The sequence below is a fragment of the Giraffa tippelskirchi genome, chromosome 9, assembly GCF_054371585.1.
Source record: "Giraffa tippelskirchi isolate mGirTip1 chromosome 9, T2T-mGirTip1v1.2.pri, whole genome shotgun sequence".
Classification (NCBI taxonomy): Eukaryota; Metazoa; Chordata; class Mammalia; order Artiodactyla; family Giraffidae; genus Giraffa; species Giraffa tippelskirchi.
The window spans coordinates 48,358,170-48,386,100 of NC_137283.1; the positions used below are offsets into that span (position 1 = coordinate 48,358,170).

At 59.8% G+C, this 27,931-nt stretch overlaps 1 protein-coding gene across 2 annotated transcripts; it reads right to left on the reverse strand.

Moving 5' to 3' along the window:
- Window positions 1-76: 76 nt before the first annotated feature.
- On the reverse strand, window positions 77-27,930 carry SEMA3F (semaphorin 3F). 2 transcript variants are annotated; one of them, XM_081525417.1, is made up of 19 exons: window positions 27,450-27,924; window positions 23,294-23,451; window positions 9,643-9,803; window positions 9,497-9,559; window positions 9,282-9,401; window positions 8,473-8,565; window positions 6,764-6,857; window positions 5,298-5,417; window positions 4,938-5,077; window positions 4,709-4,823; window positions 4,487-4,556; window positions 4,177-4,321; window positions 3,137-3,359; window positions 2,429-2,517; window positions 2,254-2,295; window positions 1,910-2,067; window positions 1,645-1,712; window positions 1,226-1,359; window positions 77-570 (listed from the first exon to the last, which is right to left on the reverse strand). In XM_081525417.1, the coding sequence occupies exons 2-19, from the start codon at window positions 23,403-23,405 to the stop codon at window positions 160-162; spliced, it is 2,358 nt and encodes a 785-aa protein (XP_081381543.1). In that variant the 5' UTR covers window positions 23,406-23,451; window positions 27,450-27,924; the 3' UTR covers window positions 77-159. The 2 variants fall into 2 exon arrangements, with proteins under 2 accessions (XP_081381543.1, XP_081381544.1); XM_081525418.1 differs by lacking the exon at window positions 8,473-8,565 and having other exon boundaries at window positions 27,450-27,930.
- Window position 27,931: the final 1 nt, after the last annotated feature.

Here is a 27,931-nt window from a genome sequence, read left to right on the forward strand (position 1 = left end):
CCCACCAATAAATACTGTCTTTGCAGGGGCAGGGTGTATATAGAATATAGATATTTTATATATATATATATATATATATATATATATATATATATATCTTTTATATTAAAAGGAACAAGGGCTAGAGGCTGGCCCACTGCAGGGCTCAGACAGCAGGCCTCATGTGTCCGGTGGGTGGTGGCGGCGGTTCCGGGGTTTTTTCTGGTCCTGGGGTTTAGGAGGCCTGGGTGTCCCTGGGGCCTCCCTGGGACTGGGGGGCACGTGGCGCCAGTAGCCCTGGCAGTACTGGTGGATGAGGCCCACTTCTGGCTGGGCCAGCAGCTGGGCCAGCTCTTGGTAAGGGGGTGTGGGGGGGCCGGCGCCTGGGGGCGGTGGAATGCTCGCAGCTGGCGGTGGGAAGAGGGCTGCATGGACGGCGTCCCGGCCCAGGACGTGCAGCTGCACCCGTGTGATGACATGCTTGAAGTTGTTCTCGGTGGCTGTACAGGAGTAGAGGCCGCGATCACCAGGCTGCAGGGCGCGGAGCAGCAAGCCCTGTTCAGTGCGCAGGAAGCGGTCGTCCGCGCGGATCTATGGGGGCAGGGGGTGGGGCTCAGAGGCTGCAGGGCCACCCTGCTGTCCCCACCAGATCAGCCCACCTTTGTGGCCACCCCATGGAGGGACATCCATCTGGAATTTCCGTGGAGCAAGAAAAACCCACAGGAAGTGTCCATATGACATCTGAATAAGACACACTGCCATTTCTGGAGGAATGACCATAACGGGAGTCTGTACAATGAGAGAATTCTGGAGCATACATACAATTTCTGTTTAATGAGAATAAACAGATGTTGGGGCACCCTCCTAGAATTTCCATTTAAGAAGGGATTGCCTAGAAGCTATTCCATAATAGGAGGGCTACCCGATAGAATTTCCAGATGCTGGAACTCATCCACATGACAGTTCCATACAGTGAGGTACACTGCCAATCAAGTACACATATGGAACTCTCACATAAAAAGGCATGCCTACAAATAGTTTCCATGTAATATGGAAACCCCACAGAGTTTCCATATAACTGGATTCACCCAAATGATTTCCTCACAAGGAAGGGTACTTGGAAAGACTTTCTTAGAATGAAGGCTGCCCCACTCTTGGTTCCTATACCACGCTTCACCCACGTGGAATTTCTACTATACGAGGGATGCCCCATCTACGGTGAGGACCGTGGGGCACGGGAAGTCACCTCGCGGCGCCGGTCACTGGGATCTCGCTGGAACAGCCACTTCACGGTAGCCTGGGGCGAGCGGGGCTGGCACTCAAGGAAGGCTGCGCTCCCTGCCACACCGTACTGCACAGACTCCACGGCATTCTTATTGGCTGCAGAGCAAGAGGGTGCCGCATGACAGCAGCACCGCCTCTGGGCAGACCGCGGGCTGGTGGGGGGCATATGCAACCATACACATCCACACACACACACAGGCAGGGCTGTGCCCTCAGGCATCGACTCCTGGAGGGGGTGGTCAGGGACATCCCTTCTCCAAAACCCTTCACCGCCATGGACCGTGGGAGGTTCCGTGCAGTGGGGGCCCCATGAGCGGCTCTGCGGGCCACACGGCTCCGTGCTGAGGAGCACCCAGCGGTAATAAGTCACAGCACACTCACCATTGGAATTGAACCCACGGCATTGCCTGATGGGGTTCCCATGCCGGACGTCCTGCCGGCGGCTCCGCCTGGATGAAGATAGCTCCTAAAGAAGTATTCTCAGGAAAGCTTGTCCCCCCACTCCCCACCACCAGGTCTCTAGAACCCCAAAACTCCAGGGTAGAATGCCTCACCCACAGAGACCCCCAGGGCAATATCATATCCATCTTGAGACCCCCAGGACAGAGCCTTTTGGTCAGAATTCCCAGGGTCTCAGGGTCTGCACCTCTTAGAGGATGCTGTGTAACGGGAACAGGCTTGGCCATCCCAGGCACAGTAGGGGTCCCGGGCGAGGCAGCAGTCGGCACAGGCAGCCCCGTATGCCTGGCAGCGGTGCAGACTCAGGTGTGTGACGCCCACGGCTGAGGCCACGTACAGTTGTTGCTGTGGGTAGGGGTAAGGGCTTGTCAGTTCCCTCCCGGCAGCCAGCCTTCCATAGGAGCCAGATGAGCTGGGCTCCTCCCCTTCCTGTTAGGTGCCTCAGTATCCCCCATCTCTCTTCACCACGGGCTTGACCCCAAGGGGAGGCGGGCTCCACTCCCACCCCCAGCCCACCTCGCCTAAACTCACCCTCTTGGAAGAGATGGTCATGGTCTTAACAGGTGCTGGGTCCTAGAAGAAAACAGGCGTTAGGGTGCGACCCTGGGAACCCCTCTTCCTGTCCTGACCTGGAGGTCTGAGGTCAGGAGGTGGCACAGAGGAGGGCTGTGGTGAGCGGGACAGGCCCGGGTGGCGTCACACCCACCTTGAAGACCTCCACCTCCTCTAGCATGAGCTCCTCCATCTCCTGGTCGTCCTTAGGCAGCACGATGACCTTCTGCACTGTCCCGCGGTCTGGAACGGGCCGGGCAGGGCCTCAGCGGGGCTGAGGGTGCTGGGAAAGGGGCACCAGCCTCAGCCCCTTCCCCCACCAGGGCCCAAACCCCCCAAGGGCAGTGGAGTGGGCGTGCTCTGTGCCAAGGTGGAAGAGTAGCCCCCAGATGAGGGGGAGAGGTCTAAGGGGGCTGGCCCTGCATAAGGAGGGAGCCACAGCTAGAGTCTGCCCCTCTGACTCCAGACCCTCATTTGGGAAGCTAAGAACAGGATGCGGACATGTTCCCCTGGGTTGAGGACTACTGGGATAGTGGTGAATGTGGTCTGCGCGTGCACACGAGAGCATGCGTGTACTTGGACCCGGGTGTCCTGGAAGTGCCTGCCTCTGTCCTCTCTCTTCCTGCCCAAACATGGGTCCCCAGGCATCCTGGGTCCCCGTTCTCCCGGCCACCAGGGATGGGGATTCCCCACCCCCGTTCTCAGTTATCCTGGTAACAGAAGTCTCCACAGGACGAAGGTGGCAGGGGTGACACGGACAACCTCGTAGCAACCCCCTAGGGGGTTAGGGCCCAGCCCTGTAGGTCAGCACCCTCCACCCAGCGGGCCCAGTGTGGGAGGGGCCAGGAGCAGCAGTGGGTACCTGTGCCCAGGAAAAGCACCTCATAGCGCCCGTCGGCTGCGTCCACCTGGTCCACGGCCACAGTGGTGAGACGGTAGGGAGCGCCCGTGCGGACCACCAGGGGCCGCCGCTGCAGAGGGTAGACAGCCTGGTACATGAGCGGGTGGCTGCGCATGAAGTTGATGACTTCATCGGGGTAGTCCTTGGTGGACTTCATGGACGGCGTGAAGGTTCCGCCAGGGCACTGCAGGCAGGTGATGAGCGTCAGGCCCAGCCCGCCCAGCCCATTCGCTCCAGAAGAGGTCTCCCCTCTGTCTGTGCCCACCTGCTGTCTCCACCTGCTCTGCTTCTCAGAACCGCCCCCATCGGGGCTTCTGCCCTCCACCCAACCTCTCTGCAGGTCCTGCTCCAGCTGAGGTCCCAAGGTCTCACCTGGCCAGATCCCATGGCCATCTCCCTGGCTCATGTGCCGTGACCTTGTGGCAGCCATCTGGCAGAGCTGACCATGGCCTTTCCAAGTCCTGGTCCCCACCCACTTGTCTGCTTCCAGACCCCCCGTCCCCCGCTCCACCCCCTGCTCAGCGGGAGCTTCTGCCCCAGCCTAGCCATGTGATCGGATCATGATGTGTTCCTGCTTCCACTCCTGTGGTGGCCCCGTCACACCAAGATCAGGTGGGTCGCCTCCCTGCAGGGGCTCCTGCCCAGGCCCCCCCACCTCCAGCCTGCCTTGAAGACTTCCCCCACAACTTCCAGCTCTCAAACAACCACCCCCTGCCCCCAGAGGGTGCAGCCTGCCACATCCAGCCACCGTCTCTGTTTCAGGATCCTAGCTGGCTTCTTTCACAGCCTGACACTGTTTGTAAATGGTGGAGTTTTCTTTTAACTTCAACTTTATAGGGGGTGAATGGGGAGTTTATACGTGTGTGTGGTCCACCCTTCCCCCCCGCCCGCTACTTGGCTGAGTGTCACAATGGTGGGGCCCACGTCTGCAAAGGGCCTGACCCAGCATAAGTCTTGTAGAAAGAGAGGAAAGGGAAAGGCGGGTTGAGTAGGGTCCTCACCGTGCCGGGCCGTGGGTAGGGCATCTTCCCTGAGAAGGGCATCCACTGGTAGTTGGGGCCCTCCTTGTGGGCAAAGGGCCCGTTGAAGACCATGCGAATGTCGGCCATGGAGTAGACACACACGGCAGAGCCTCGGAACACAGAGCTGCGGGCAGGGCAGGCTGCTGCTGCAGGTGGGGCAGACCCTTGGCCCAGGGCCCCTCCCTGGCCTGCCTTCACCCACAGCTCCCCACCAGGATGGGGTCCGCCACAAGTCATAGCCCCTCAAACTGCCACACCCTGCTACTGCTGGCCCTGGCCCCAGCCTCACCCCGAGGAGGTGAAGACAGCGTAGATGACTGGGTTCCTCACATCCTGGGTCTGCTGGACAAACACATCCTCTGGGGATAGAAAGAGCAGGGGCTGGGAGCGTACCCCGGCCAGGAGCCCCAGGGCCCTGCCCACTCAGGTGAGGGGGCACACCAAGCTTCCCTGACCATCCATCTGGCCGCCCTCCCCTGCAGTGGCCACCGGCCCCCGCCCGGGTGCTCACGGAGCTCATCGAAGTGGGTCTCGATGCCATCCTCGCCTGGCACGGAGCAGACCAGCCTTGCCTTCAGGAACGTGCTCCACTTGTTCACCAGGCAGCAGTGGCCACCGTCATCATTCTGGGGGTCAGGGGCTGGGTCAGATCAGCTCACTCACCCCCAAGACCCCGCCAAAGCCGGGCTGACAAGAGCCAGGACTGGGCCTGGGGAGGGGGCGGCAACGGGGCCTCGTACCAGGCAGATCCGCCCAATGCGGGCGTACACGGCAGGGCTCTGCGGCGCCTCTGTGGACCGCTCGCGGAAGAAGAAGTAGAGCTTATCATCATTGCGCTCTGCGCTGTCAGGGATGAGCTCGGCGTGGATGAAAGAAGGGTCTGCAAGCAGGCAGGGGTCAGCAGGCCCGGCCCTCCTCAGACAAGGCTTCTTGCCCAGGCGGTGCAGGAACACCTCCAACCCTTCCCTTAACCCAGGATAAGAAACCACCCCTGCCCTAGCCAGTCAAGCGCCCCCAAATTTTCCATGAGTGTTGCCTTAGGGTCTCTGTGCCGCACCCCAGACATGCTGCCCACTGGAGCTGTCGCGGGCTGTTCTCACCATTGAGCCACCGAGAGTTGTACTGATCCGTGCGCATGGCTGTCTGCTTGCCAAGTGTGCGGAAGATGGCTGCGTCGGTGCCCATGAAGTCGATGTACACGCCTGCGTAGAGCTCCTCGTCTGCAGGTGGGCCAGTTGAGTCAGGGGGACGCCCTTGGCCGAGGCTGGTGCACAGCTCAGGTGACCTCCGGGGCAGGGGCCCGTCGCCCCCCTCAGGTTCTCCCGGGTAGTCGTACCACCAGTGGGACGCTGGGGACTGTTTTGACAACTGGTTCTGGGAGGACTGGGATTGGTCACAGTTGGCTCTGATAAGCAGCCAGAGCCAGTGTCTGTGGTGTAAATGCTCCCACCAGGGCTGACTTCAAGCTATTACCCTGAGTCACTGAGTAGAGTAGGGAAGAGCTGCTCAAACCAGTGGATATTCACAGAAGATGTAAATAATCTCAAGAGTATAGATAATAATAAAACGTAGTAAAATAATTAGGAAGTAATGAGTTTGGAGTTATCTTTACCTTTGTTTTTACAGTAATTTAATTGTAAGCTTATATAATTGACTTTTTAATAATACCCGTGTTTAATAGCTGGCCCACAAAATACCTGAAAATTTAACAGAAAATCTGACAAGTGTGCTGACGCCAGCACACGACTCCAAGGTACTCCTCTAAGATTCTCCCAGCAGGTCTGGTCTTCCCCCATCAGACTCCCTGGTCTGGATCTTGCCATCCAGCTAGGAGACCTTCTTACCAAGATGGGGGAAGATAAAGCCCACCCACTGCCTTTCCCAGATTTAGAGGTGGCACAGTGCCCAGCAGCTGCTGAGAAGCAGACTCGCTGGGCAGCCGGAAAACAGGCTGAGTGCAGGGACCTGGGTCAGCACGGGGCTTGCCCAACCTGGCGGTAGGGGGCCGCAGCTGCTCCTGAGGCCCCAGGCAGGGCTCCTTCTCAGAGAACACTTTCCCAACTCCCCCAGACACCTGGCCAGACCAGAAACCAACTCTCCCAGTCAGTCTCTGGGCCAGCACCCTCCATTGGTGCTGCCTTGTGGGCCTCTCCTGGTCTCCCAGATGATCTAAGGCACACTCTAGGACCAGCCCTCAGTGCAGACCCCGCCTGTCTTTTCCTAGGAAGCCTTCAGTCCAGAAGGCTCTGACCTTTGCATGGACCCCAATGTGGATTTCAGGGTAGAATCTGGACCCCCGAGCCTATCCCACCCCCCAGAGCCTATCCCACCCCCCATCCAAGGGGCTGGATGGAGGCTCATGCCACCTCGTCTCTGCCCCTCAGCTACTGGGGTGTGGTCTGTACCCTTCCCCTTGCCAAGAGAGGCCACACTGTGGGGGGCAGGTTTCAGACACGGCAATTTCGTGGTCTCTTCCCTGAGATAAGTGTTGGGGCCATGCTCCCTGCTCCAGAGGCAGAGGTCACACCTTTAGGCCACAGAACCGGGGTGGGGTGAGGGCACTCACTGATGAGGGCTGAGGCTGTGTCCAGCTTGGGGTCGTAGGGACACTTGCCCTTCCCTGACTCGAGCTTCTCAGGCTCCAGGTAGAAGACGTAATCCTGTAGGGCAGAGAGGGGCGCAGCATCGTCCAGGCTGTCCCACAGCTAGGGAAGGTGAGGGTCACCAGGCTCCCACGGTGACAGTGAGCCCCCAGGGGAACCCTGAAGCTACCCTGCTTCCCTCCCCAGATCTCACTGGGTTTTAACTCCATCTGGCCAGGTCTCCAAGGGCACGGGCGTGCTGTGGGTTCCCAGGGAGATGCTTCCTGGTCCAGGTCTCAGATAAGACCTGGGAATCAGAGGACTCTGCTTTGGGGGCCACGAGAGGGGTATGGGGTGGGCTTATGGGGGCTGAAGTCCCTCCACGCCAACTGGTTCAGGGAGACTCTGCCCAGGGCCCCCCACCCCCACCCCGGGCCACAGAGGCACACCTCTCTGAGACGTGGCTGCCAGTCCCAGGCCACAGAGGGGCTGTCAATCTGACCAGGGCAGGGGGACTGGCCAAGGGCCTGGGGTCCTGCCCTTTGCCATCAGGTCCCACCAGGCCCGAGGGCTCTGAGGTTATTGTGCTGCTGGGTTTTGTGCCCTACCTGTGGTCCTTGGGACAGACTAACAGAGCAGGGCCTTTTCCCTGCCCCTCAGCAGAGCCCCCAGACCCACACATCTCTGTGGGGAGCTGTGAGTTGAGGGGTCTAGCCCGGACCACGTGGAATTCACAAAGCCCCCCAGGCCTCCCAGCCCATCCCTGCAGATGCTAGGAGGCAGGCTGGTAGAGGCACTGGGACCAGGACGAGCTCACGAGGCAAGAGGCAGGAAGAAGGTTCAGCAGGGGGCAGGGATGGTGATGGGAAGGTGTACACAGGCCTGCTTCCAGTTCCACTCTGTACACACGACTTCCTGCACACACACGGGGCTGCACACAAAGCTCAGCACGCATCATAGCCAACACACAGAACCCACTGTTCACACCCTGGGTGCACACACACAGAGTCTGAGCGGTCCCACCTTTCAGCACTCCCTGCCACAGACACACCAGCTCAAGTGACCACTTGCTCTGTCACTCACCGGCAGCCCCTGCCCCCTTGCCCGCCCCTGCCCAGCCCCAGCACCCCCAGCCCCGGCCCCCAGTGCCCCCCAGCCCAGCCTTGTCCCAGGTCAAGTCTAGGAGACACACAGTTCTGCCCCTCCCACCCCGAGCATGGGGGTGTGCAGGACAGCTGCGTTATTTAACCCACGACCCAGGCGAGGCCTGGGGCAAGGACCCCTAAGAGCTACGTCAGGCTGAACACACGTGCCATGTTCCTGCACTGGGTGCTGAGTAAGGTGTGGGCTGGAGAGTGCCCTACGCATGCCCACGTGTATGTTTGTGTGTGCTCACACATGCCTACACACGTGTTCTGAGGGCGGAGGGATGGCTGTCCCCAGGGCTCCTGTCTTCCCCAACTGGTGACTTCATGATTTCTTGTCACACTGAGGCTGACACGAGTCCAGCTGGGAATGCCTTCAGAGCCTGAGGGCACTGCAGGGGAAGGGGTGGGAGGGGGCACACAGGTAGACAGAAGACCCTGGGGAGGCTGGCCTGGGGTGCAGGTTCCTGGCTGGAAGGCCAGGACCGGGGTGAGGTTCGGTTCTGAGGCAGTACTGCCTGGCAAGGGCCTGGAGGGATGAGGCCCACCTGGCGTGGGGCTGTGGGCGTCGGGTAGAGGGCACCATCGGTGGCTCTGCTGCCTCGGCCTCTGACCACCTGCATCTGGGTCCAGGGCGTGGCCTGAGAAGACGAGGAACACGGGTTAGAGCCAGGGGTGGCAGGGGCTGGGGGAGCGGGCTTGGGCTGCCAGCCTCTCACACCACACATGTCAGGGACACACACAGGCGCATCCGGGCCCCCTGGCTCACACACACACCGCCACGAGGACACATCCACACAGCTGGGGCACACCTGCACACACCCATGTCCCTTCGGTCCAGTAGCTCTCACACACACTCTACGAGGTCACACCAGCTCACACGCACACCCACATGGAAATGGAGGCAGGTAGAAGCGGGTGGGCGGGCAGGCAGAGCTGAGGAAGGGGCAGCTCTCCCCCAGGCCGTGCGGCAGAAGCTGACCCAGGCGTCCAGCCTCCTGACGCTGAGGCCCCCACCAGGCCCTCTGGCTTGGCTGCAAGGGGCACTGTCCACAAGCAAAGCCAAGAGAACTGCTGCCAGGTATGGAGTGAGGGCTTACTACACACCAGGTACAGTGCTAAGCGCTCTGAGAGCATCAGCTCACTGCCTCCTCCTCACACCGACCTGTGAGAAAGGCAGCTATGAGCCCTGTTTTCAGGTGAGGAAACAGAGGCTCTGAGAGGTGGAAGAAGTCACTCACCCACGGTCACAGGGCCAGGAGGTGGCAGGGCTGGGGCTCAGGCCCATGCTCCCGTCAGAACCCTGGAAGGCAGCTCCCAGTGGGGGTGGCACCGGGCCCAGGTGGGCGGGGCTTACCTGGGCACGGCGGCCGCGGTTTACATAGGTGCACATGGGGTTGTAGGCTCCGGTGCCACACACGTACAGGTGTGTTCGGTTCCAGGGCTGGATGAGCCTGACGAAGTTCCCGCACTCACCCTGGGGCCGGAGGAAAAGCCAAGGAGGTGCCCGGATGCCTGCCGGGCCCCCTGCCCTCCCCACCCCGCCCCACCCGTGGACCCCACCACACTCACGTTGCCATCCTTGCCTGAGAGCACGCACTCTTCAATGCGCTGTGGGGAGGCTGCCCAGTGGATCTGCCAGAGATGGGGGTCAGAGGGCCAGCCAGCCGGGGTCCCCCGCCCGCGTCCCCTCTCCCCACATCTGGCCTGGCCCTTACAATGAGGGGCTCGCGGTTGATGTCATGCAGGTCCAGGGACAGCACGTAGTCCTTGCTGCCCACATACATGCGGTCGTGGTCCTCGTCCTTGAACAGGATTCGGTAGTCGGTTGTGTTGAGGAGGAAGTTGAAGAAGTGGGCCGTGCCTGTGGCCTTAAGCTCTGTGGGCGGAGGGCAAGGGGAGCGGTGAGGGCGCCTGGAGACCAGCCAGCCATCCCCTCTTCGACAGAGGCGGTAGCCCCACCCCATGGTCATCTTAAATCCTCCGCTTCCGCTGCAGGGCCTACTTGGTAACCTCTTGAGTCCCTGACATTCTCGGAGGAGAAAGTGGGACAGGTGGGCAAGTCAGGGAAGGGGCCACACCCAAAGCTGGGGCCCTGATTCATCAGCAGCCCAGCCAGTCTCCAGGTCCCAATGAAAGGGCAGTGGGTGCAGGCCAGGGCGCGTGACGGCATCAAAGACTCTCTGCTCAGGTAAGGGTTAATGCTCCCACGCTCAGGGTGGGGCCAGCTTCCCACAGGGGCCTAAAAGGGTTAATGAGCAGGGGCTGAGGGTGGGGGCAGGTGCATCAAGGGAAGCTCGAAGACGCTGGCACAGAGCCAGGGCGCCCTGTCCTTACCCCAGCTGCCAACAAGGCAGGGGGCAAAGCGGGCACACACAAGGTCCCCACCTTGTCGGAAGCAAGTTACGCAGGACACTGGAAAGCCTTGTTGGAAGCAAACTGCCCAACAGACCTTGGGCTTCCCCCAGACCCCATGGGGTTGCTGATGGTGGAAGCCTCAGGCCACTTCCTGGAACCAGCCAGGAAGTCCTTCCCAGGAAAGAGGCCCGCCCTCTAGTGCTGCAGCACCCCCAGGGGCTGGGAGTAGCGTGCATCTGAGTCCTCAGTTTCCCTTCTGTGTGGCCTTCTGACCCACAGGCTGCTGGGGGAAAGTCCTCCTTTCTGAGGATGAAAGATAGGAGGGAACTTGGCTAGTGATAGGCCAACGAGAGACAGAGGACTCCAGAAAACTTGGGAACCTTCCTCCTCTGGGAGAGGGAGTTCTGAGGGGTCCCCACGGCAGGCCCCTCCTCCACCCACCCCCAGCTATTTTCAGCTCCACTAGAGAGAAGCGATTGTAACCAGGGTGATGGATATTCACCAGCACGGGAGGCTTGAGAAGGCGGAACACAGAACCAACAGTATGCATGTATGTACCCAGCCCAGGTATACACACAAGTACATATAGGTCCTACACCACATGAGGCACCCACCAAGGGAGATCAAACATGTGCAATCTCCCTGCACCACAGCTGGTGACCCATTTCACAGGTGGGGCAATTGACAGAGAGACCTGGAGAGGGGGGAATAGCTGGCATCTGAGGTCCTCAAGGTGGAACCAGCAGGGGGCTCCCTCCCATTAGTTCAGGCCACCTTCTACTTGGGGCAGTTGTCTTTGACTGGCCTGGCTGACCCTGACCCCCCGCTGTGTGCCAGGGAGCTGGGAAGGCGGCTGGAGAGGCTGAGCCTAAGGGCAGCCCTGAACGGGAGGTTCGGGATGTGCTGAGATGGGCGTGTGAGGTGGGCCGGGAGCCAGGGGACTCCCACAGCAGACGCGGAGGCCACGTCCAAGGCCGTGCCCCGCCCAGCCCTGACTATGGCAACAAGAGAATACAGGTGATGACCTTGGCCCACCGCTGGGACGCAGGGACGCCAAGGGATCAAAGGGCCGATCCCTGCCTGGCTTCGGCCTCGTCGGCGGTACCTCTGAAGTCTTGGGCAGGGCAGCCTGGGCACCTGTCCTGCACCTGTTGTTGGGCCACTCGGTGTCCCCCGCCTGGCCACTCAGCCATCGTGACAACAGGAAAGTAAACACTCCCCCACCCCCAGGGCCAGGAAGTGGCCAGAGAGGAAGCAGGGCTGCCAGCGGAGCCCCCCCAGGCTGGGACAGCCCGCCAGGGGTTATTTATACCCTGGCTGGGGGCACGGCCTTGACAGTGCCCTTACCAATCCTGCTGGGCTAGGAGGCATTTGGGGGGCAAGAGGGAGAAGGGAGACAAGGCTCAAGTGGGCACTTTCAGACACAGAGATCTAACTGTGGCAACTTCAAATATCTAGCCCCAGGGATGCAACTGGCCATAATCCCTACATCCATCCCTGCCCAGCCCCAGGGGCCCCTATAATCCAAACCCTCCCACTCTACAGTGCCAGGACCCCCAAGTTTTCCAAATCCCCCTCTCAAGATCAAAGCGCTACAAGGACAGAGGAGAGGGCCATTCAGCAGATGAGGAAACAGACCTACAGGACGAGCAGGAGGGCACCTCGCCTTGACCTGACACCCTCCCTCACAACCCTCCGGGTCCCCGCCCTGTGGGTAGAGGTGGGAATGGAGGGAGCCTCTCACTTAGTCATCCCGTATCTATCACGGGCAAAGCCCTGTGCTCACAGCATCCAGTTTACAGATGACAAGCACAGAGCAGGGAAATGACACATCGGAGTGCGCAGAGCGTGGGATTCCTGCCTAGGTCCACGGCCTTTTGGACTGAAGGAGGGGCCAGCCCCGGCAGAGCCCATCCTGGTGGTGGTGGTGGGGACTGCCTGCCGGGAGGGCCAGGGCCGGAAGGTGACTCGTCCTCCACTGACAGGGCACATGACTCAGGACCCTCGGGACCCCTCCCAGTGGCCACGGGATATGGCGTCAATGGCTCTGTTGTCACAGGATGTGATGTTTTGGTCACTGTGGAAACAGGCGGGTGTGGGGAACCCCCATACGGCTGTGTAGGGTAGGGAAGGGGTGGGACAGGGGCCAGGAATCTTTGGCTCTGCCATGGGCTCCTGGCATGGGCTTCAGGAGCCCAGTTGGGGTCACCGAGGGCTCATTTCCTGCATGCCAGATTGTAGTAAAGAATTACAACAAGGGTCCCTGTGACACCCCTGCAGCCCCAGCTCCAGACAGGAAGACTGAGGCCCAGGGGAGAGTGGTGCTCACCTTAGGTCACCAGGCAAGGAGTGAAACTGGTGTCCTGTCCCCACCTCCCCTCTGCCACAGGTTGAAAGAACAGGGGGTCTTCACTCCTCCGAGAAGCCCGGCTGAAGGCAAGTGGTGGCTGAGTAGCCCTGGGCATCCTGCTCTGACACCTGCAGCGTCAGTAGGCCTGGAGCCTAGGGCTGCCAGCCCCAGTGAGGGGCAGGGCCTTGGGCCCAGGGCACCTGGGGGCCTGAGCAGGCATGGGTGTACGCAGGGGAGCTGACATGGACCCAGGCTGCTCACATCCTCAGGCCGGTCCCCACCTCTGCTCCACTTGTTCTAGGCCCAGCTCTGATAGCGGGAGTGTCACCCCCCCGCCCCCCCACAACCCCAGGAAAATACAGACGGAGGGGCCGGGGCACAACCAGCATAACCCAAGGCTCTGCGGGTGCCAGGGCTTCAAGTCTGGATGAGCTCTGATTTGGGGGAGGGAGGGTGGTGTGCCTGTGTGATGCTCCAGGGACGAGCTCCCCACCCCCCCAGGTCCTCTTGCAGGCTGGGCATAGGTTGGGTGGAGCAATATCCGGGAAGGCTTTTCCCGTCATTGGGAAGGAAGCGCCTTTTCTGGCATCGGCCACCTCATTTCCGCAGCCGTTCCCAGCCTTGACAGTCTCCCATGGCCATTAGACACTTGGGGTCCTGGCCCAGAACGACCTGGCAAAGGTCCAGGGGCAGGAACTTTCTCAGTGTGCAGGAGCCTAATCCTGGGGGTCTCTGTTTCCTCCTCTCTGGGAAGCCTTCGATGCCTCACTTGAAAGGAGGAGGTGGGCGAGGACACTGCTGAGGGGGCGTGTCTGCAGCCCTCACCCGCAGACCCCGCAGACCCCGAGTGCGCAGCCCCCTGACCTCTGCTGCCTGTCTCTAGGACACCAGGTCTGTCGCCAGTGAGACAGGGGTTGCTGCAAGAGGGGGGTCTTGGAGCTGAGATGGGTACCCCGCCCCCTCGGTTACAGCCCTACAAAGCAGCAGGCCTTGACTGACAGTGTCACTTCCAGGGCTGTGCATGGGTACTTCGAGCTGATGGACAGGTCCCGGCAGCCCAGCCCTGACCTCTGACTTCATGTGGGTTGGGGCAGCCCTAATTCCTAAGATGAAGAGAAATGAGGAGGAGGGTGAGGGGCAGGGGTGTGCCAGGGGCTCTGTCAGGACTCTATCCTTCGGCCCTTCTGAGGAGGGAAACAGAGGTGGACAAGGAGATGGTAGCAGGAGCAGGAGGGGCAGGGTCCCTCCTGGACACCCTCGTGGGCGCTGGGGAGGGGTGGCCCCCAGGAGGGGTGGCCCCCAGCCCCTTCATCACTCCCCCAAGCTGTGTGGGGCCCCAGAGGAAGGCCCAGGGGCTGGGCTGGCCCCCTGGCTCCCGGCCTAATCCTCTTTTAATGAGCGGCCAGCCGGAAGGCCTCAGCCCCTGGCCACAGCCTTGCAACCCCGGAGCTCCAGCCAGGCAGAGCAGGGGGCAGGGCAGCCCTAAAGCCTTTGCAGGCACTTTTCTCCCTGCTCAGCACCCCACCTCCCACATACCTCAATGCCAGGGTCCCGACATCTGCAAGGACACACCGGGGTGACATGTGCCTTGTGCTAATCCTCTCCTAGGCACGTTCCATTTATTCAGGTCCAGGTCCCACGTGGGGCTGAGCAGAGGAGGCCATCACCTTTGATTCAGGGGCTGGCTCTCCCAGTCCTTTTCCTCCGCCACCCCTAGGGTTGTTCTAGATGGGAACCCCTAGAAGCCAGACCCAGGAGTTTGCCTGGGGCTTAAGCTGTCTGCTCCCTGGGAGAGGGGGGTGCAGGCTCCAGGTTTCTCTGGCCCCAAGCCCATCAAACTCTGTCCTCTCCAATCCCATCTCTGCATCAGGCTGTCCAGGGCAGAGACGCACAGGCCTCCCTAGGAGCCATCAATACTCGCCCCTCTTTCCCCTAGGCAGGTGAGCCAGGTCAGTGCCAACAAAACCAATTACAGCAGCTCTCACCCAATTAGCAACTAATTATGGCCTCGTAGTCCATTCAACATAATTAACATGTAAATGACTCTGCGTGTTTATATTCAATAACGGCTCTGATTGAATTTAATTTAAAAGTCTGAACTGGGGACCCTGTTACCGTATTTCACCATTTAGAGCTGCCACTTCCTGGGAATGTCAGCTTCTCCAGGGGAGAAGGACCCGAGGCCAGAGTGGACAGTGGAGGGGCAGGCTCCAAGACACTGGCTGAACCCTGGAGAGGGTGGAGATGGTTGTAGTCCCTGGCTCCCTGACACGCCTATCCCAGGGATATGGGGAGGTGGTGAGATCAGACCTTGATGGGACCCTCAGGATAGGAAATCCTCTGGAACAAGGGGCCCCTTCTCAAGAGCTACTGTAAACATTGCAGCTGTTCAGTAAACACCAAGCTGGAGCAGCCCAGCTGGGCTAAACTCTGCTGCGGGCTCCCCTCCCATTTTGGGGGCAAAGGGCTGGAGGCTGGGGCCCGGCAGGCCCAGGCATGCTGTTCCCACGCCCGTTCCGCCCCAGTGCCCACCTGCCCCGCCCAGGAGAAGACAGGCTGGGGGCACAGCTCATCCCGGCCCAGGAAAAACCAGGTGGGAAGTGGCAGCAAGGTCACTCTCTGGCACACACAGGAGGAGAGCAGAGGTTGGTCCTACACCTCTCCCCGCTAAGGATGTCCAATGACTTTCAACCATTGTGTCCTAGCAGGTAGGGGGCCCTCCATCTAGGTGCCTCCATTGAACCCTGCCCGCCCCCAGGGCCACATGGTGCCTGATTGTTCTAGGTCTGGGCTGGTGGTTCCAGTGGTCAGGACGTCCTGCCTGGACCCGAATGGTGTGCCTAGGAGAACACCTTTGGCATCCATGGGCCAGGGAAAGTTCAGAGCTCTAGCCCAGCCTGGAAAAGACACAGCGTGGTCAAGGAGGCAGGCTTGAAGGAGCAGGGTAGTCCCCGAGCCTGGGGTGGGAGGAGAGGGCCTGAGCCAGGCAAGCAGCTCAGACTGGAATGTGCCCCAAGAAGTGGGAAGGGGGTGGAAGAGGGGGCGGGTCCTGAGGAGAGGGTGGCACCCATCCCTTTCTCAGGTGGGGAGAGTGGATCAGAGCCTCCAGTTCCGCAGGCCTGGGGGCCCACCCCTCCTCCCACATTCCAGACCTGGCCCGGAAACCCCTCACTCTTTCCTCCACCTCCTCCTCCCCTCTGTGACTGCAAAAGACAACAAACTCTCCATGGCTCATTTACTCTGATAAATCAACCAGATGGACAGGCCAGGATGGGACCAACAGGCTGGTGGGTGTCAAGACCCTCCCCCTGCCCTGGGCCCTGCCCCCATCTCTGGCCTTCTCAGACTCCTGGAGTCCCATCCCTGCAGCCCCATTCACATCACCCACCCAGAGATTCCCAGGGTGTCCCAGACCGTCTTAGCTCCCTCCCCAGTATTCAGATGGGGAAGCTGAGGCATCATCGCACAGACAGCTGTGTACTCAGGGTCAGCCCTGGGGCATATGGTGAGGCTGTGTCAGGAGTCTAGCAGGACTCAGCTGCTCACCAGTCCAGAAAGGCAGCGAGTACTCTACACAGACCTGGTGCTGGGACTTGGAGAGTGCTGAGTAAAATGACAGCATGGGCAGCCTTGGGTAGAGGAGCCCGGAGTGCCACCCATCCCACCCTAGATGCTGCAGGAGCCCACGAGGCCCCCACACTCGAGCGGCTGCTCGGCAGCTGTAGTGTGAGAACGACAGGAGCCACGCACGAGGGCTGACCAGCAGGTCCACACGGCGGACTCTGCTCCTAGAAGGAAATGAGGGCATCAGCACGGAGCCCTAAATGGGAAGAAACAAGGTTCTTGGCCAAGTGCAGAGACCTGAGAGGAAAGAGCATGTCCGGGTAGGAAGCCAAGCAGGGGTCATGGTAGTGACAGAGGAGATGGAGGCAAGAGGGGGCCAGGGGGCAGGAAGGAAGGAAGAAGACTGGGGGCGGCGGGGAGCCAAGGCCTTTTACCCCAAAGGCCTCCTGGTCCCTGGAGGGGGCTGTTACTTTGGGGCTGTCCCTGCCCTGCAGAGATGCGGCAGATGGGCAATACTTGCCGGCAGCCCCAGTGGGAACGCCACAAGTCAGCCTAGCTGGGCCTGCCCCAGGCCACGGGCCGGCCTCCTGGAACCTAGGCCAGCAGCCACCGCCCAGACCCCATTCTTTGCCAGGTCAGGATCAGTGATCAGGGTCTGGAGCCCAGGAGGCCTCCACCCTCTCCCTGGGGCTGCTAGGCAAGCTGGGGGGCGGGGGCCTGCAGGCCTGCCAAGCTCAGGCACCCACGTGAGCTGGGCTTTGGATTCAGATCGGAGCCTTCTGGCATCCAGGCCTCTGGCAAAGGCCCTCTTGCTATTTTCTAAGAAAAATGCAGCAGGAATCTTCTCTGCTTCTCCAAAGCTCCAAGGGCTCTCTTGAAGCAGGGTTCAGATTCCCAGACAGCGCCAGGTCAGGCCAAGCAAATATACTCTCGGCCCAGTTGTGTAGAGGCCCAAGTGAGCAGTCCGAGTCTGGTCACCCCAAGCACAAGCTGTAGGAGCCAGAACAGTGCTCGGGGTGGGGATGGGGATGGGGGGTTAACCGCTGCTGATCATGGGCACCATGATCATGGGCACACACCAGACTGTGGCGCCCATCTCTGGAGAGACCGCCCCCCCAGGGCATCCCCTCCCCAAATGCACTTTTCCCCCAGTATGCATGTGGTACCTCTGCCATGAAAGAAAGAGTTTAAAAACCAGAGGGAGAAAATGCAAACTGTATATCCTAGCACTGAGAGTGAGCCCCATCCAGCATCTTGCCCTTTCCCCAAGTGCTGAACCACACACACCACCTCTGCTCCTATTCTTCCAGAAATCTCCCTTTCCCTGTTGGAGATACAGCTTCCTCCAAAAAGCCTGTCCAGATGCTCACGGCAGAAGTCCTCCTCCTCCTGACCCCACTCCACCCACAGGGCTCAGGGCGTCTTTTGCAGCCTTTTCCAGACACCGTCTGCTTCACCACAGGGTAGAAATCTACAGGGAGAGGTGAGGCGGTGCAAACTCCTTGGGAACCCCCAGGACTAGCCCTCACCTGTCTGCCAACCTCAGAGTAGCTCCTAGTTTCTGGGACTGCCTTTCACCAGAGCCACAACGGTGTACACAAAGTTAATACTCAAAACACAATGAGGTCAGCATCATTTTTATCCCCATTTTACAGATGAGGCAGCAGGACACAGAGGGACTTCACTACGTAAGGTCTACCCACTGCCAGGATGCAAGCTGAGCAGCTTGAGACCTCCAGATGCTGCTTCCATGGAACCACTGCCATCCTCACCTCACATGGAGAAACCAGGGGTGGGAAAGCCTAAGCTACCCATCTGAGATCACACAGCTGAGAAGGTAGGATGGAGCCTGTCTGCCTTCTGGGCCAGCCCTCTCAACCAGCACAGCATCACCTCTGCATTCTACCAAATGTAAGTGCCCCGCTCTGCCTGACCTGGGGGAGGAGCTGGAGGTCTCCCAGTTGTCAAGAGTCACGTACGAACGGCTCTGGAGACACCCTTCTGGACCCCCCACCACCTCTGGAGGGGTCACGGGGTTGGAGGTGCGCACATACAGGTGCAGACAGCCAGGAGCCCACTCTGAGCCCGCTGCCTCCCAAGCCACAGGGTGAAAGATGCCTTTATGGGCCAGAATGAGATTTTTATCTTGGTGGTTTCTCTTTAAATTCTTTACGATTACGAAGCAGCGGGGGCTGCCAAGGAACATGATTTACTCCTTGAGCATGCACCAGCTCCTCACTCCGTGCCAAGAGAAGCTGGAGCCAGGGAGGGAGGGGCAGGCGTCGTGCCAGGCACCCAGAGACAAGGCCTGTGCTGCGGAGGCCCAGCCAGCAGCGGTCCCATCTGAAGCTTGTCGGGACCTGGAAGGACCGCAGCTGAGGCCCTCGGCCCTGGCCTGGCTGACCCCAGCGGGGCCTCGGGCAGGTTCTCGGCAAGCACAAGGACCTGCCTCGCTCTCTCTGACAGCGATCTGTGGCCAGCTGAGGGGCGGCCAACCAGCCCCCCCCCAGACCTCCTAATTCCCCAGGCAGCCACTTTGAAGGTCCATCTAAGGAGAGGGGGTAGCTCCCATTTCCAGGAAAACTGAGGTCCCCGATGTAGAGATCTGGGCTCAAGTTCGTGCTTTGGTTCTTCCTTTCTCCCTTGTCCGGCTCATCCTGGAATACTTAGCCCTCCCCAGTTTGTGATTGCCAAGTTTCACTGTAATTGTCAAAGCCACCTACCCAGCTTTCTGGTGCCACCCCTGGCCTCCAAGCTCCTTCTCACCCCTGCCTTTCAATCTCAAGCTCTAAGCCTGCTTGGCCAGCCAGGGAGCCCCTAGGGGGCAAGGGAGGGTTCTTAAGCTCCCCAGGCCTGCCCCCACCCCTGCGCAGTCAGGGCAGCTAAGATGAGGCTTGCTAGAGGCACTTCCACTTCAGTTTGTATTCACCCCATACTCACTCTCCCTTGGGTGAAGTAAACGGACTGTGACCCTTCCTAACCTCCAATCTCCTCATTTCCTAATAAGGAAGCCTGGCGACTCTCATTCGGCCACACACAAATGATGTAAGTGGTGGCCCTGCTCTGGGCCATTAGCCCCAAAGACGCAGAGGCTGGGCGAGGTGGGCTGGGGGGCGGTGACCAGCACCCACCTGTTCACCCCCCACCTACAGAATGTCCTTCCTGCAGGGGAAGCCAGATACGCCCAGTCTGAAAAGCCTGAACCGCAGTGCTGCTCTGGACGTCGGAGCTCTTTCCTCTCCTGGACTCTGTTTTTCCTTCTCTGGAGAGAGACAGCTTCCCAGGGGACTCTGATCAGTAGAGGGGCTGGGGTGATGGACAACTGGATTCATAGGAAAGGAGCAAATCCAGATGCTGTTTCCCCAGTGGGAGAGAGCACATGAAGCCTGCCCAGTGTGAACCCAGCGCTTTCCTTGGGAAGTAAGCCTGGACAGGCTATGGGCAGCACTGCAGGGTCCTCAAGGCTTAGCCCAAGCTCATGGGAGAGGGCTGGGCCTGCCTCCCCAACCTGCCCTCCAGCCTCAGTCTTGGGACAGGCTCGGACATTAGGCGGAGCCACGTTCCATCTGAGTCTGGCTCCTGAGTGACCCGGGAAAGCCTCTGGGTCTGATTCCTCACAGGAAACCCGGGCAGCCCTCCTCCCCAGGCCTTGGTGGGACTACCACTTGGTTATCATCATGGGTACCTACTGTTATTTCCATTATTTTCATCTTTCCTGACTTCCCCTGGCAAGGTGACCTTCCACTCCATCTCCCAACTCCTGCCTTAGTTTCTCAGTAGCTTGGCCACCTCATGTCATCACAAGACCCCTTTCCCTCTCCAAATATCTCTTGGCCTCAAGTCCTGGCCAAAGCCAGCCCAGGCAGGAGCTATATCTTGTGGGGGTGGCTTCCTGGGAAAAAGTAAACATTCCCTACGCTGAACAAAGGAGCTGGCAGGGCCTTCACACCTCCCTCTGCAGTGGGAGGTGGTACCCCAGGGCTTGGACAGTCTCAGGGTGGGGGAAGGAGGGTATTTTTTCCTCCCAGACTTGGCCAGTGACTCTGGGGTTAAGAGGACTCCAGGCCAAGGCAAGGATGGACGGAAGAAAGAAGGTCCTGCTGGCCAGGTCACTAGTTCTAAGCATCCATGAGCACTCAAAGAATGCTTCTCCTGCTCCTGAAAACCTTCCCCACTTGACCCTCATATCCGCATGACCTTGGCTGTGCTGCTGATGGGACAGGACAGGAGATGGGCCAGAGGAGTCCTCCTGCTCCGACTGGGCCCCTTCTCCTTACACCCTCTCCAGGCTTTCGGCCTGGCTGGGGCGCCCAGGCTGATGGGCAGGCAGCAAGCCCAAGCCTGGCCCAGTTCCTGCTTTTGTTCCTTTATCTGCCCTGGGCAGCATGGCCCCCCCTCACACCAGCACCTCTGGCTTATTAGAGGGTCTGGCCTGACTGGGCTGGAACTAGCACCTCCAAACTAGCACCTGCCCAGGGAGGGGAGGGGATGGGATGTGCCTAGGCCGAATTCCTGAGGCCTGGTAGGCCAGCTGCTTTCATCCATCCACAGATGGAGAAGCTGAGGCATGGAGCCTCCGTGACCATCAGGTCTCCTAACAGCAGCCTCCTCTGTGCCCCTTGGGTATATGCAGCAGGAGGCTGTCCCCCCAGCCTTAGACACAGCCAGGCCAGGACCCCCGGGTTCTGTAGATGTTTGTCTCCATTCTCACTCCACAAATGCTCAGTGAGGGCCTATCCCTCACCGAGGGCAGCGCCATAGGTATGTCCTGGCTGAGACCATCCAACTTGACGGGGGAGAAGGGTGCCTGGGGCCTGGTACACAGTAAGTGCTGGGCTCCCAGGAGGCATGGGCCAACTGGGTGTCCACTGTCTTTTCAGCCACATTGTCTGGGAGCGCCCCTGTACCTTGTTCACTGTACAGTCCCAAGTACTCAGCACAGGGCCTGGCACATGGCAGGGACTCAAGTAGCTACTAAACTAAGTGACATCTACGCATAAAAGTAGGACAGGAGATCAAGTGGGAGACGGAAAGGTCACTCAGGAGAGAAACCTGCGTGTGCGAAGGCACAGAGGCCCAGGGACGGGGTGGCCCCAGGCAGCCTCCAGCCCCGCCCCAGGCTGCCACAACAGTCAGCGCCACAGGCTGGCTGCCAGCGAGCTGGGCTTTTAGTCAGCGGGTGTCGGCTTCAGAGCTAATTGAGAGGGAATCGACCTGACCAATGTGAGCATCAGGCATCGGCAAGACCAGGACACCAGGGTTCTATTTCTGGCCTCGTCTCTGTCTCCTGCCTGACCTTGGCCCTGCCCTCATCTAAGCCTCAGTTTCTCTCTCTGAAAAACAGGAACAAAATCTTTTGTCCCTTTGCCCCTGCAGGTCCAAGAAGGTTTAACAGGAGCGTCCAGAGACCCTCCCTCTGCCTCGTTCCTCCTACTTCCTCTCATGGGTCTCCAAGATGATGACAAATACCCAGAGTGGATGTCTGGGCTCCAGGATTCCAGGGGTCTGGAAACCAACTCATCCTCCCAGCCCCTGTTGGTGAGGAGGGTGCTCTATTCTCCCTGCCAGCACCCTGGGTTGGGAAGGGGGTGAGAGGGGGATGGGTCCCCTTCAGTATTTATTAATATGCTCTGAGAACTTCCACCAGGGAATGGCAGCGGTATCAGCAGAATAAATATCTCATCTTCCCAGGCCTAGGAGAGGGGTTGTTTTTTACAACCCAAAGCGATCAATCTTTTGCCTATTTCTCAGGCCCTGCACAGGACTCCTCCCAGGCGCACTCTCAGAAATTCACTCCCCTCTCCCCCCATCAAGTTGCAGGAGTGATATGGGGGCCAAGAGAGGGGTTCTTCTAGGGGACATGGGAATGTGGTGAGGAGGGGCTGGGCCTCATCAAGCCTGAGGAAGGAAAGGCTGGCCCAGGCTCTCACCCTAGTAAGTATTACCTGGAAATCTGGTCAGCCAGGGCTGAGTTGGCCCCACCCAGGACAGGCAGCTGAATAAAGTCACTCTAGGGCAGAGGAGGGCCCAGGCTGAAAACTCAGCAGTGACCCCAGGCCCCCCAGGCATAGGCACTGTCCCTTTTCTCAGGCCAAGGGGAGACTCTTTCGATTACGTCTTTGAGTGAGTGGCCAGTGAGTGAGCCGCTGGTATGTCTGAGTATGTGTGCCACATGCGTTCACCTGCCCAGCGGGTTAGCTGCAAAGGTGATGGAGCAGGAGGAGCATCTCACTCTGCACACCCCAGCTCATCATTAAAACCTTCCACTGTGTGCATGCGTGCTGAGTGGCTTCAGTCGTGTCTGACTCTTTGCGACCCTATGGACTGTAGCCTGCCAGGCTCCCCGGTCCACGGGATTCTCCAGGCAAGAATACTGGAGTGGGTTGCCATGCCCTCCTCCAGGGGATCTTCCCAACCCAGGGATCAAACTTGTATCTCCTGCGGTTCCTGCATTGCAGGCAGATTCTTTATGGCTGAGCCACCAGGGAAGCCCAAAAACCTTCCGGTGATTTCAGGCAAAGTGCTCACTGGGGATCTCGGGCCTGTCACAACAGCACGTGTTCTCCCTGAACTCACCAGAGGCCCTAGACTCCTCCAGTCACAGCACAAGAGCCCCCTCCCCAATTCCTAGAAGCCCCTCCCTCCCACCTGGAGATCCCCAGGATGGTTCCTCAAGCACCCACACCCCAGAGGAGCAGGTCCTGCTCCTCTAGCTTTTGGAGGCCTCAGTGTCTGTCTGACTGTCTGATCAAGCAGGGAAGGGCTTCTGCAGGCACAAGTCTGAAAGATGTGACACCCCTGTCTCCCCCCAGTTGTCACATGGACAGACACCCTGCAGACTCGAGCCCAGAGACCATACATTCTGGCTCTAGAAGCAGCCCAGACTCAGGACCCTTCTCTAAATGTCAAAGTAGTCCAGTCTCTAGCTTTTCCCAGCAAGTCACCACCTCCCCCAATCCCTACAAAACACCCAGTGTGACCCATGTGGCTGTACAATTTGTTCTTTCTTGCTCTGACCTCTCCTCTCTATCCTGTGCAACAGGACGAAATGCTTTGGACAGAGGAGGATGCCGGGGAACTGCAAGGGAGCCTCTTACCTTTATATGAGAGCCGGACCCGGGGCGTGGCTGGGAGGTAGTCCTGGGTGGGGGCGGCTGGCCAGGCCCCAGTGAGCAGGGAAGCCCAGAGGAGGAGACCAGCGACAGGCATTGTGGAAGGGGCCTAGGGCCCACGAGTCAGGCAGCCGTCTATACACCTGGGAGGAGGAACAAGATTGAAATATGTGAGGCAGAGCAAAGTTTCCTGCCCGACCAACACTGTCCTGTGTAATTCTGCCAAAAGTAGCTCAGTTTTCCTATCTGAACAACTAGGGTGATGGGTAACTCTGTGCTCATACCCTCAGCCTGGGGCCATGACTACCGTTAACATGAAAATCTCATATACTTTCCTGTCCCTAACAATGGGTCTGAAGACCAAGCAACTGGGTGCAGTCTAGGGTCAACAGGGCTGACAGGGGCCAGTGGACACTCAAACCCTTCCCCAAGCACAGCTTCCAGACTTCCGTTCACAGGGCTCAGCTCAAGGAGGTGATCTTACATCCTTCTCCAGTTCCCATGCATCCACCCCCAAACCAAATGGGCTATTCCTTCCTCTCCCACTTTAGGGAATGGGGGAAGAGATGGGTCCAGTCCTAGGCTCCAGCCAAGTCTCTCCTCTCAGTAAAGGGAGACCTGAACCTGATGGTTAGAGTTGGGAGCAAGAGAGAGTGGAGGATGAGTGAGAAACACATAGATGGCCTAGAGAGAGACAGCAGCCAGAATAGGAAAGGCAAAGAACAGCAGGGTCTACTTCTACTGAAATCACAGCAGGAGGGATCCAGGTCAGACATACAGAAGGACTTCCTGCCAGGGAAATTTCCAGCTCTGCCTACAGAGACCAAAGAGGGGGAGCAAGGGTGGCCAGCAGGACAGGGGCAGATTCTGAGCCAGCTTCAGTGTCCCCAGCAGAGCTCTGATACATACCCCCGCAGGCCCAAGTTTCCACACAATGTTTTTCAAATATTGTCTCCCCAGGCAGGCTGGCTGTTGGGTAAACGCAGCCCAGCACCAGTTGTCAGAACATATTGCTCCCTCCCGGCGAAAATCAGCGCCAACTTCCCAACCCCCCCCCACCCAGATGCACTGTGGGTGGGGGCAACAATGACAATGTAAGCCCCACCCCCCAGAACTGCCTGGTCTATTTCCTTCTCCCATGGGAGATAGAGACCCTAGGCCCATTTCTAGGACCCTGGGGTGGGGAGGGGAGGGTGAGGGGTATTGTGATCTGTTAATCCCCTGCCCTGGCTGGCATCCACCGAGGCAAGGCTCCACATCAGACTATCCAGTCCCACTTGACAGACCCCGATGTCCTCCCTGGACCCACCTCCCCTAAGCCCTTGCCTCTCCTGCCAAGCAAACCACTGGTGATTCCTCGGACAGGAAGTGCAGCTTCAAGCGGCCTGACCCATTCCCCACGTGGTGCTCTCTGTGGGCACACCCTCTTCAGGGTGCCTGCTGTACCTCTCAGGTTCCATCTAAACCTCCCATCACAGATGCTAGGGAGGCTGGCTGAGAGAGGGGAGAATCAGGACCAGCACCGCCCCCTGTCTGCTGGGGCACAAAGCAGGAGCTGGCTGAATGGCAGGCCCTGATTGGGGGGGGGGCGTGTAGGAGAAAGGGCTGTGCAGCTGCAGGCACCCTCGGGTGCACCTGGGAGGCCCCCTTTAACAGTTGTGGATATACATACGTCCAAACTTACATGCCTGCACTAGTCCTTACAAGCATATATATATATATGTTTGTTCAAGAACTCGACCTGCTAGTGGGGTGGGGCTCAAGGAAGTGGGGAGACGCTGTTCTAGCTCTCTCAGGGAGGGCTAGATGCAGGCTGAGTCCCTTGGAGAGCTTTGATACTAGGTATCAGGGGGCTGGGGTGACTCGTCTCCCTTCCTCCCTGTGACCTCATTTCTCCTACAACCATTTTCATGGTGATAAGGTCAGGGTCACCAACGACAGTGTTGGAGTCCCCCCAGGGAGTCCAGGAACCTGGAGGGCTCTGCTCCACTGGGCCCCTCAGGGACCTCCCACAATGCTTTGGACTTTTAAAGGGGTGAACGGGGGATGTTCAGATCTGTTGGGGCCTCAGGCCCAAACCTAGGCCCCCTCTTTGGCAGCTTGGGGGATGGAGGAGAGGAGGAGAAGGAAGGAGGAGGAAGAAGAGGAGGACAGAGATAGGGATGGGGCAGGCATTTCCATAGTTGCTTCTCCTCTGCCAGCCCCTGGATGCATTCCACTCAGCCCCAGTCCCAGAGCACCCCTAGTCGGGTCCAGCCCAGGTGGGTGGACAGAGAAGGAACAGCCACCGCCACCTGGGAGCCCACCAGGAGAAGAGCAGAGAAGGAAGGAAAGAAGGCTGGCAGGAGGGAGCAAGGGAGGGAGGCAGGCGGGAGGGAGGAGGAGAGAGGGAGGAGAGAGGGAGGGACGGAGGAGAGACGTTCGAACAAAGAACCGAGGAGCTGGGGCTGGCAAGGGGTGCAGGGAAGGGGCGGCCAGACGAAGGGGTCCGGAGGCACCTGGGGGCGGAGCAGGGGGCTAGGAGGTCACATTGTCCAGCCTGATCCAGACTTCTTGGGATTGGGGGGCGGGGGGTGGCGCGGGTAGGGGGGTGGACAGCGTGCCTCAGGGAAGGAAGGTTGGCTCCTGCGAGCTGAGAACTGGATGGAAAGGCTGAGGGGGGGACATGATGGAAAAATTATTAACAGCACCCCACCCCCTATCTAGCTCCTTTGACAGCCCCCTCCAGTAGGCCAGAGCTCCTTCCTGACTCCTTGGCTTCCCCCTCCCCCAACACCCTATGGACCAGGAAGCAGAGCACCCCAGCACAGCTGGTGTTGAAAACCCCTCTTTCATGGTCAGAGTTTCCGAGTCAAGGTCACCTGGGCTTGGCTCCATCTTCCCCCTCAAGGTGTGCCTAGAGTAGCAGGGGGCTGAGGCTGGGTTCCCTCCTCTCCTCAACCCCCACACTTCTGGGCCTGGCTCCTTCAGAACTGAGGGGCAGCAGCAGGGGGAGGCATGCCCAGTGTCCTCACCTTCCAGGACACCTTACCCCAAGGGTCTGGGCACACTCCCTGTACAGCCTGGGAAAAGGCTCCATCTCCATCCAACCCCCTGGACTGGCATGAGCCTACCAACCTCTGGGTGCAGTTTCTCTATCTCTGCAATTAGAACAGGGGCTTCTGGGAGACAATCTGGATGAATTGAGGAGGACAAGAACCCCCAATCTCCAGAGCCGACACATTAGCGCTTTAGGTTCACACCCCTCCTCCCCCAGGTGTTCATGGGCTGGTGTTCATAACACAGTTATCTCAAGAATCAGAAGTTATTTATCCAGGCAGGCCTACAGCGCTAGCTCCAGCTGAGCCCTCCTGCCAGCCCTGCCTCATTTCTAGGCCACCTTGACACTCTCTGGTCCCACCTGCTCTAGGCAAGTCCACCAAGCTCTTACTGTCTCCTGCCCACTCCACCACTTGGGCCCCAGCCTGACCAGATTTTGGGGGGGGGGACTTGACTGCAGGCTCTCCCAGCTCACTTACTACCCACAAACAGCAGGGCCCCTAATCCAGGCAAAACGCCCTGCAGGAAGGCAGACACGGACTAGCAGCCGGGGGTCGGGGGCCTGGCACAGGGCTGGGAGAAAAGCCTTGGGGCTGGCTGTCCTGCCCCGGCTGATCTTGGAGACCCTCCACGAGGGGGCTGCCAGGGTAGTGCTTCCCTTCCAGCGGACGATCCGACTGGACGATTCCGACACTGAGGCAGGGCAGAGGTACCTACTCGGGAAGAGAGCTGCCTGAGGCGTTAGTGTGAGAGCTCAGCCAGGGGAAGGGGCATCAGGCCTCCAGCTACGGCAACTAGGAGGCGTATGGGAGCACCCACCCACCCAGAACCTTTCGGAGAAAAAGTTGCTTTGCACACTGGTGACCCCGCAGGCCACATCTTTCACACATCTCCACGTCGCTTCGAGGTTGAGGGTCCGGGCAGCCCGGACAGGTACAGCGCCCACTCTAGTCCTGTCGTCCTCGCGTCCGCGGGAAGCCCCCTGCCTCTCCGAGCCCCGCGCCCCAGACACTTCCGCAGAGTTGCAGTGCCGCGGGTCCCAGAGGGATCGCGGGGTGGCCCGGCCGCCTGCCCGCTCCCTCCCGGTTCCCGCTGCACTCACCTCTTCCACGGCGGCGGGGCCTGGGCTCCCGAGTGGCGGCGGCGGCAGCAGAGCGGCTCCCGGTTGGGCCGGTCCGCGCTAGCGGCCCCCCGGGGCCATGGCCCTGCCCGCGCCCTCTCGCCGCTGTGCCTGAGCCGGGGTCGGCGCCGCGGCCCCGGCTTAACGGGGACTGCTGGCTTCGGGCGCGTCAGCAGTCGAGGCCCCGGACCCCATCCCGGGCCATGGGAAGGCTCAGGGGCGCTCGGGGCCGCCTCCCCCCGGGTGGGCTGCGGGCGCCCCCTGGCCGGCGCACCGAGGGCGCATTCCCCGGCGCGGGGCGCGGGCGACAGCGCGCGCTCGGCTTCGGGGCGCTGCGCTCGGCTTGGCCCACAGGCACTGTGCTCGCCTGGTCTCTGGACTGGGGCCGGGCGGCCGCGCTGGGTTGCGCTCGGGGCTCACCGGGCCGCGGCCGTTCGCTCGCTGGCTCGCTCGCTCTGGTCTCG

Excerpts from the sequence above, each read along its gene's own strand:
- SEMA3F (XM_081525417.1), bottom strand. The coding sequence starts at position 23,405 with ATGCCTGTCGCTGGTCTCCTCCTCTGGGCTTCCCTGCTCACTGGGGCC. Across the intron at positions 4,557-4,708 it reads GACCCACTTCGATGAGCTCC|AGGATGTGTTTGTCCAGCAG; the intron begins GTGAGCACCCGG and ends TTCTATCCCCAG. Across the intron at positions 2,518-3,136 it reads GGTGCTTTTCCTGGGCACAG|ACCGCGGGACAGTGCAGAAG; the intron begins GTACCCACTGCT and ends GGCCCGTTCCAG.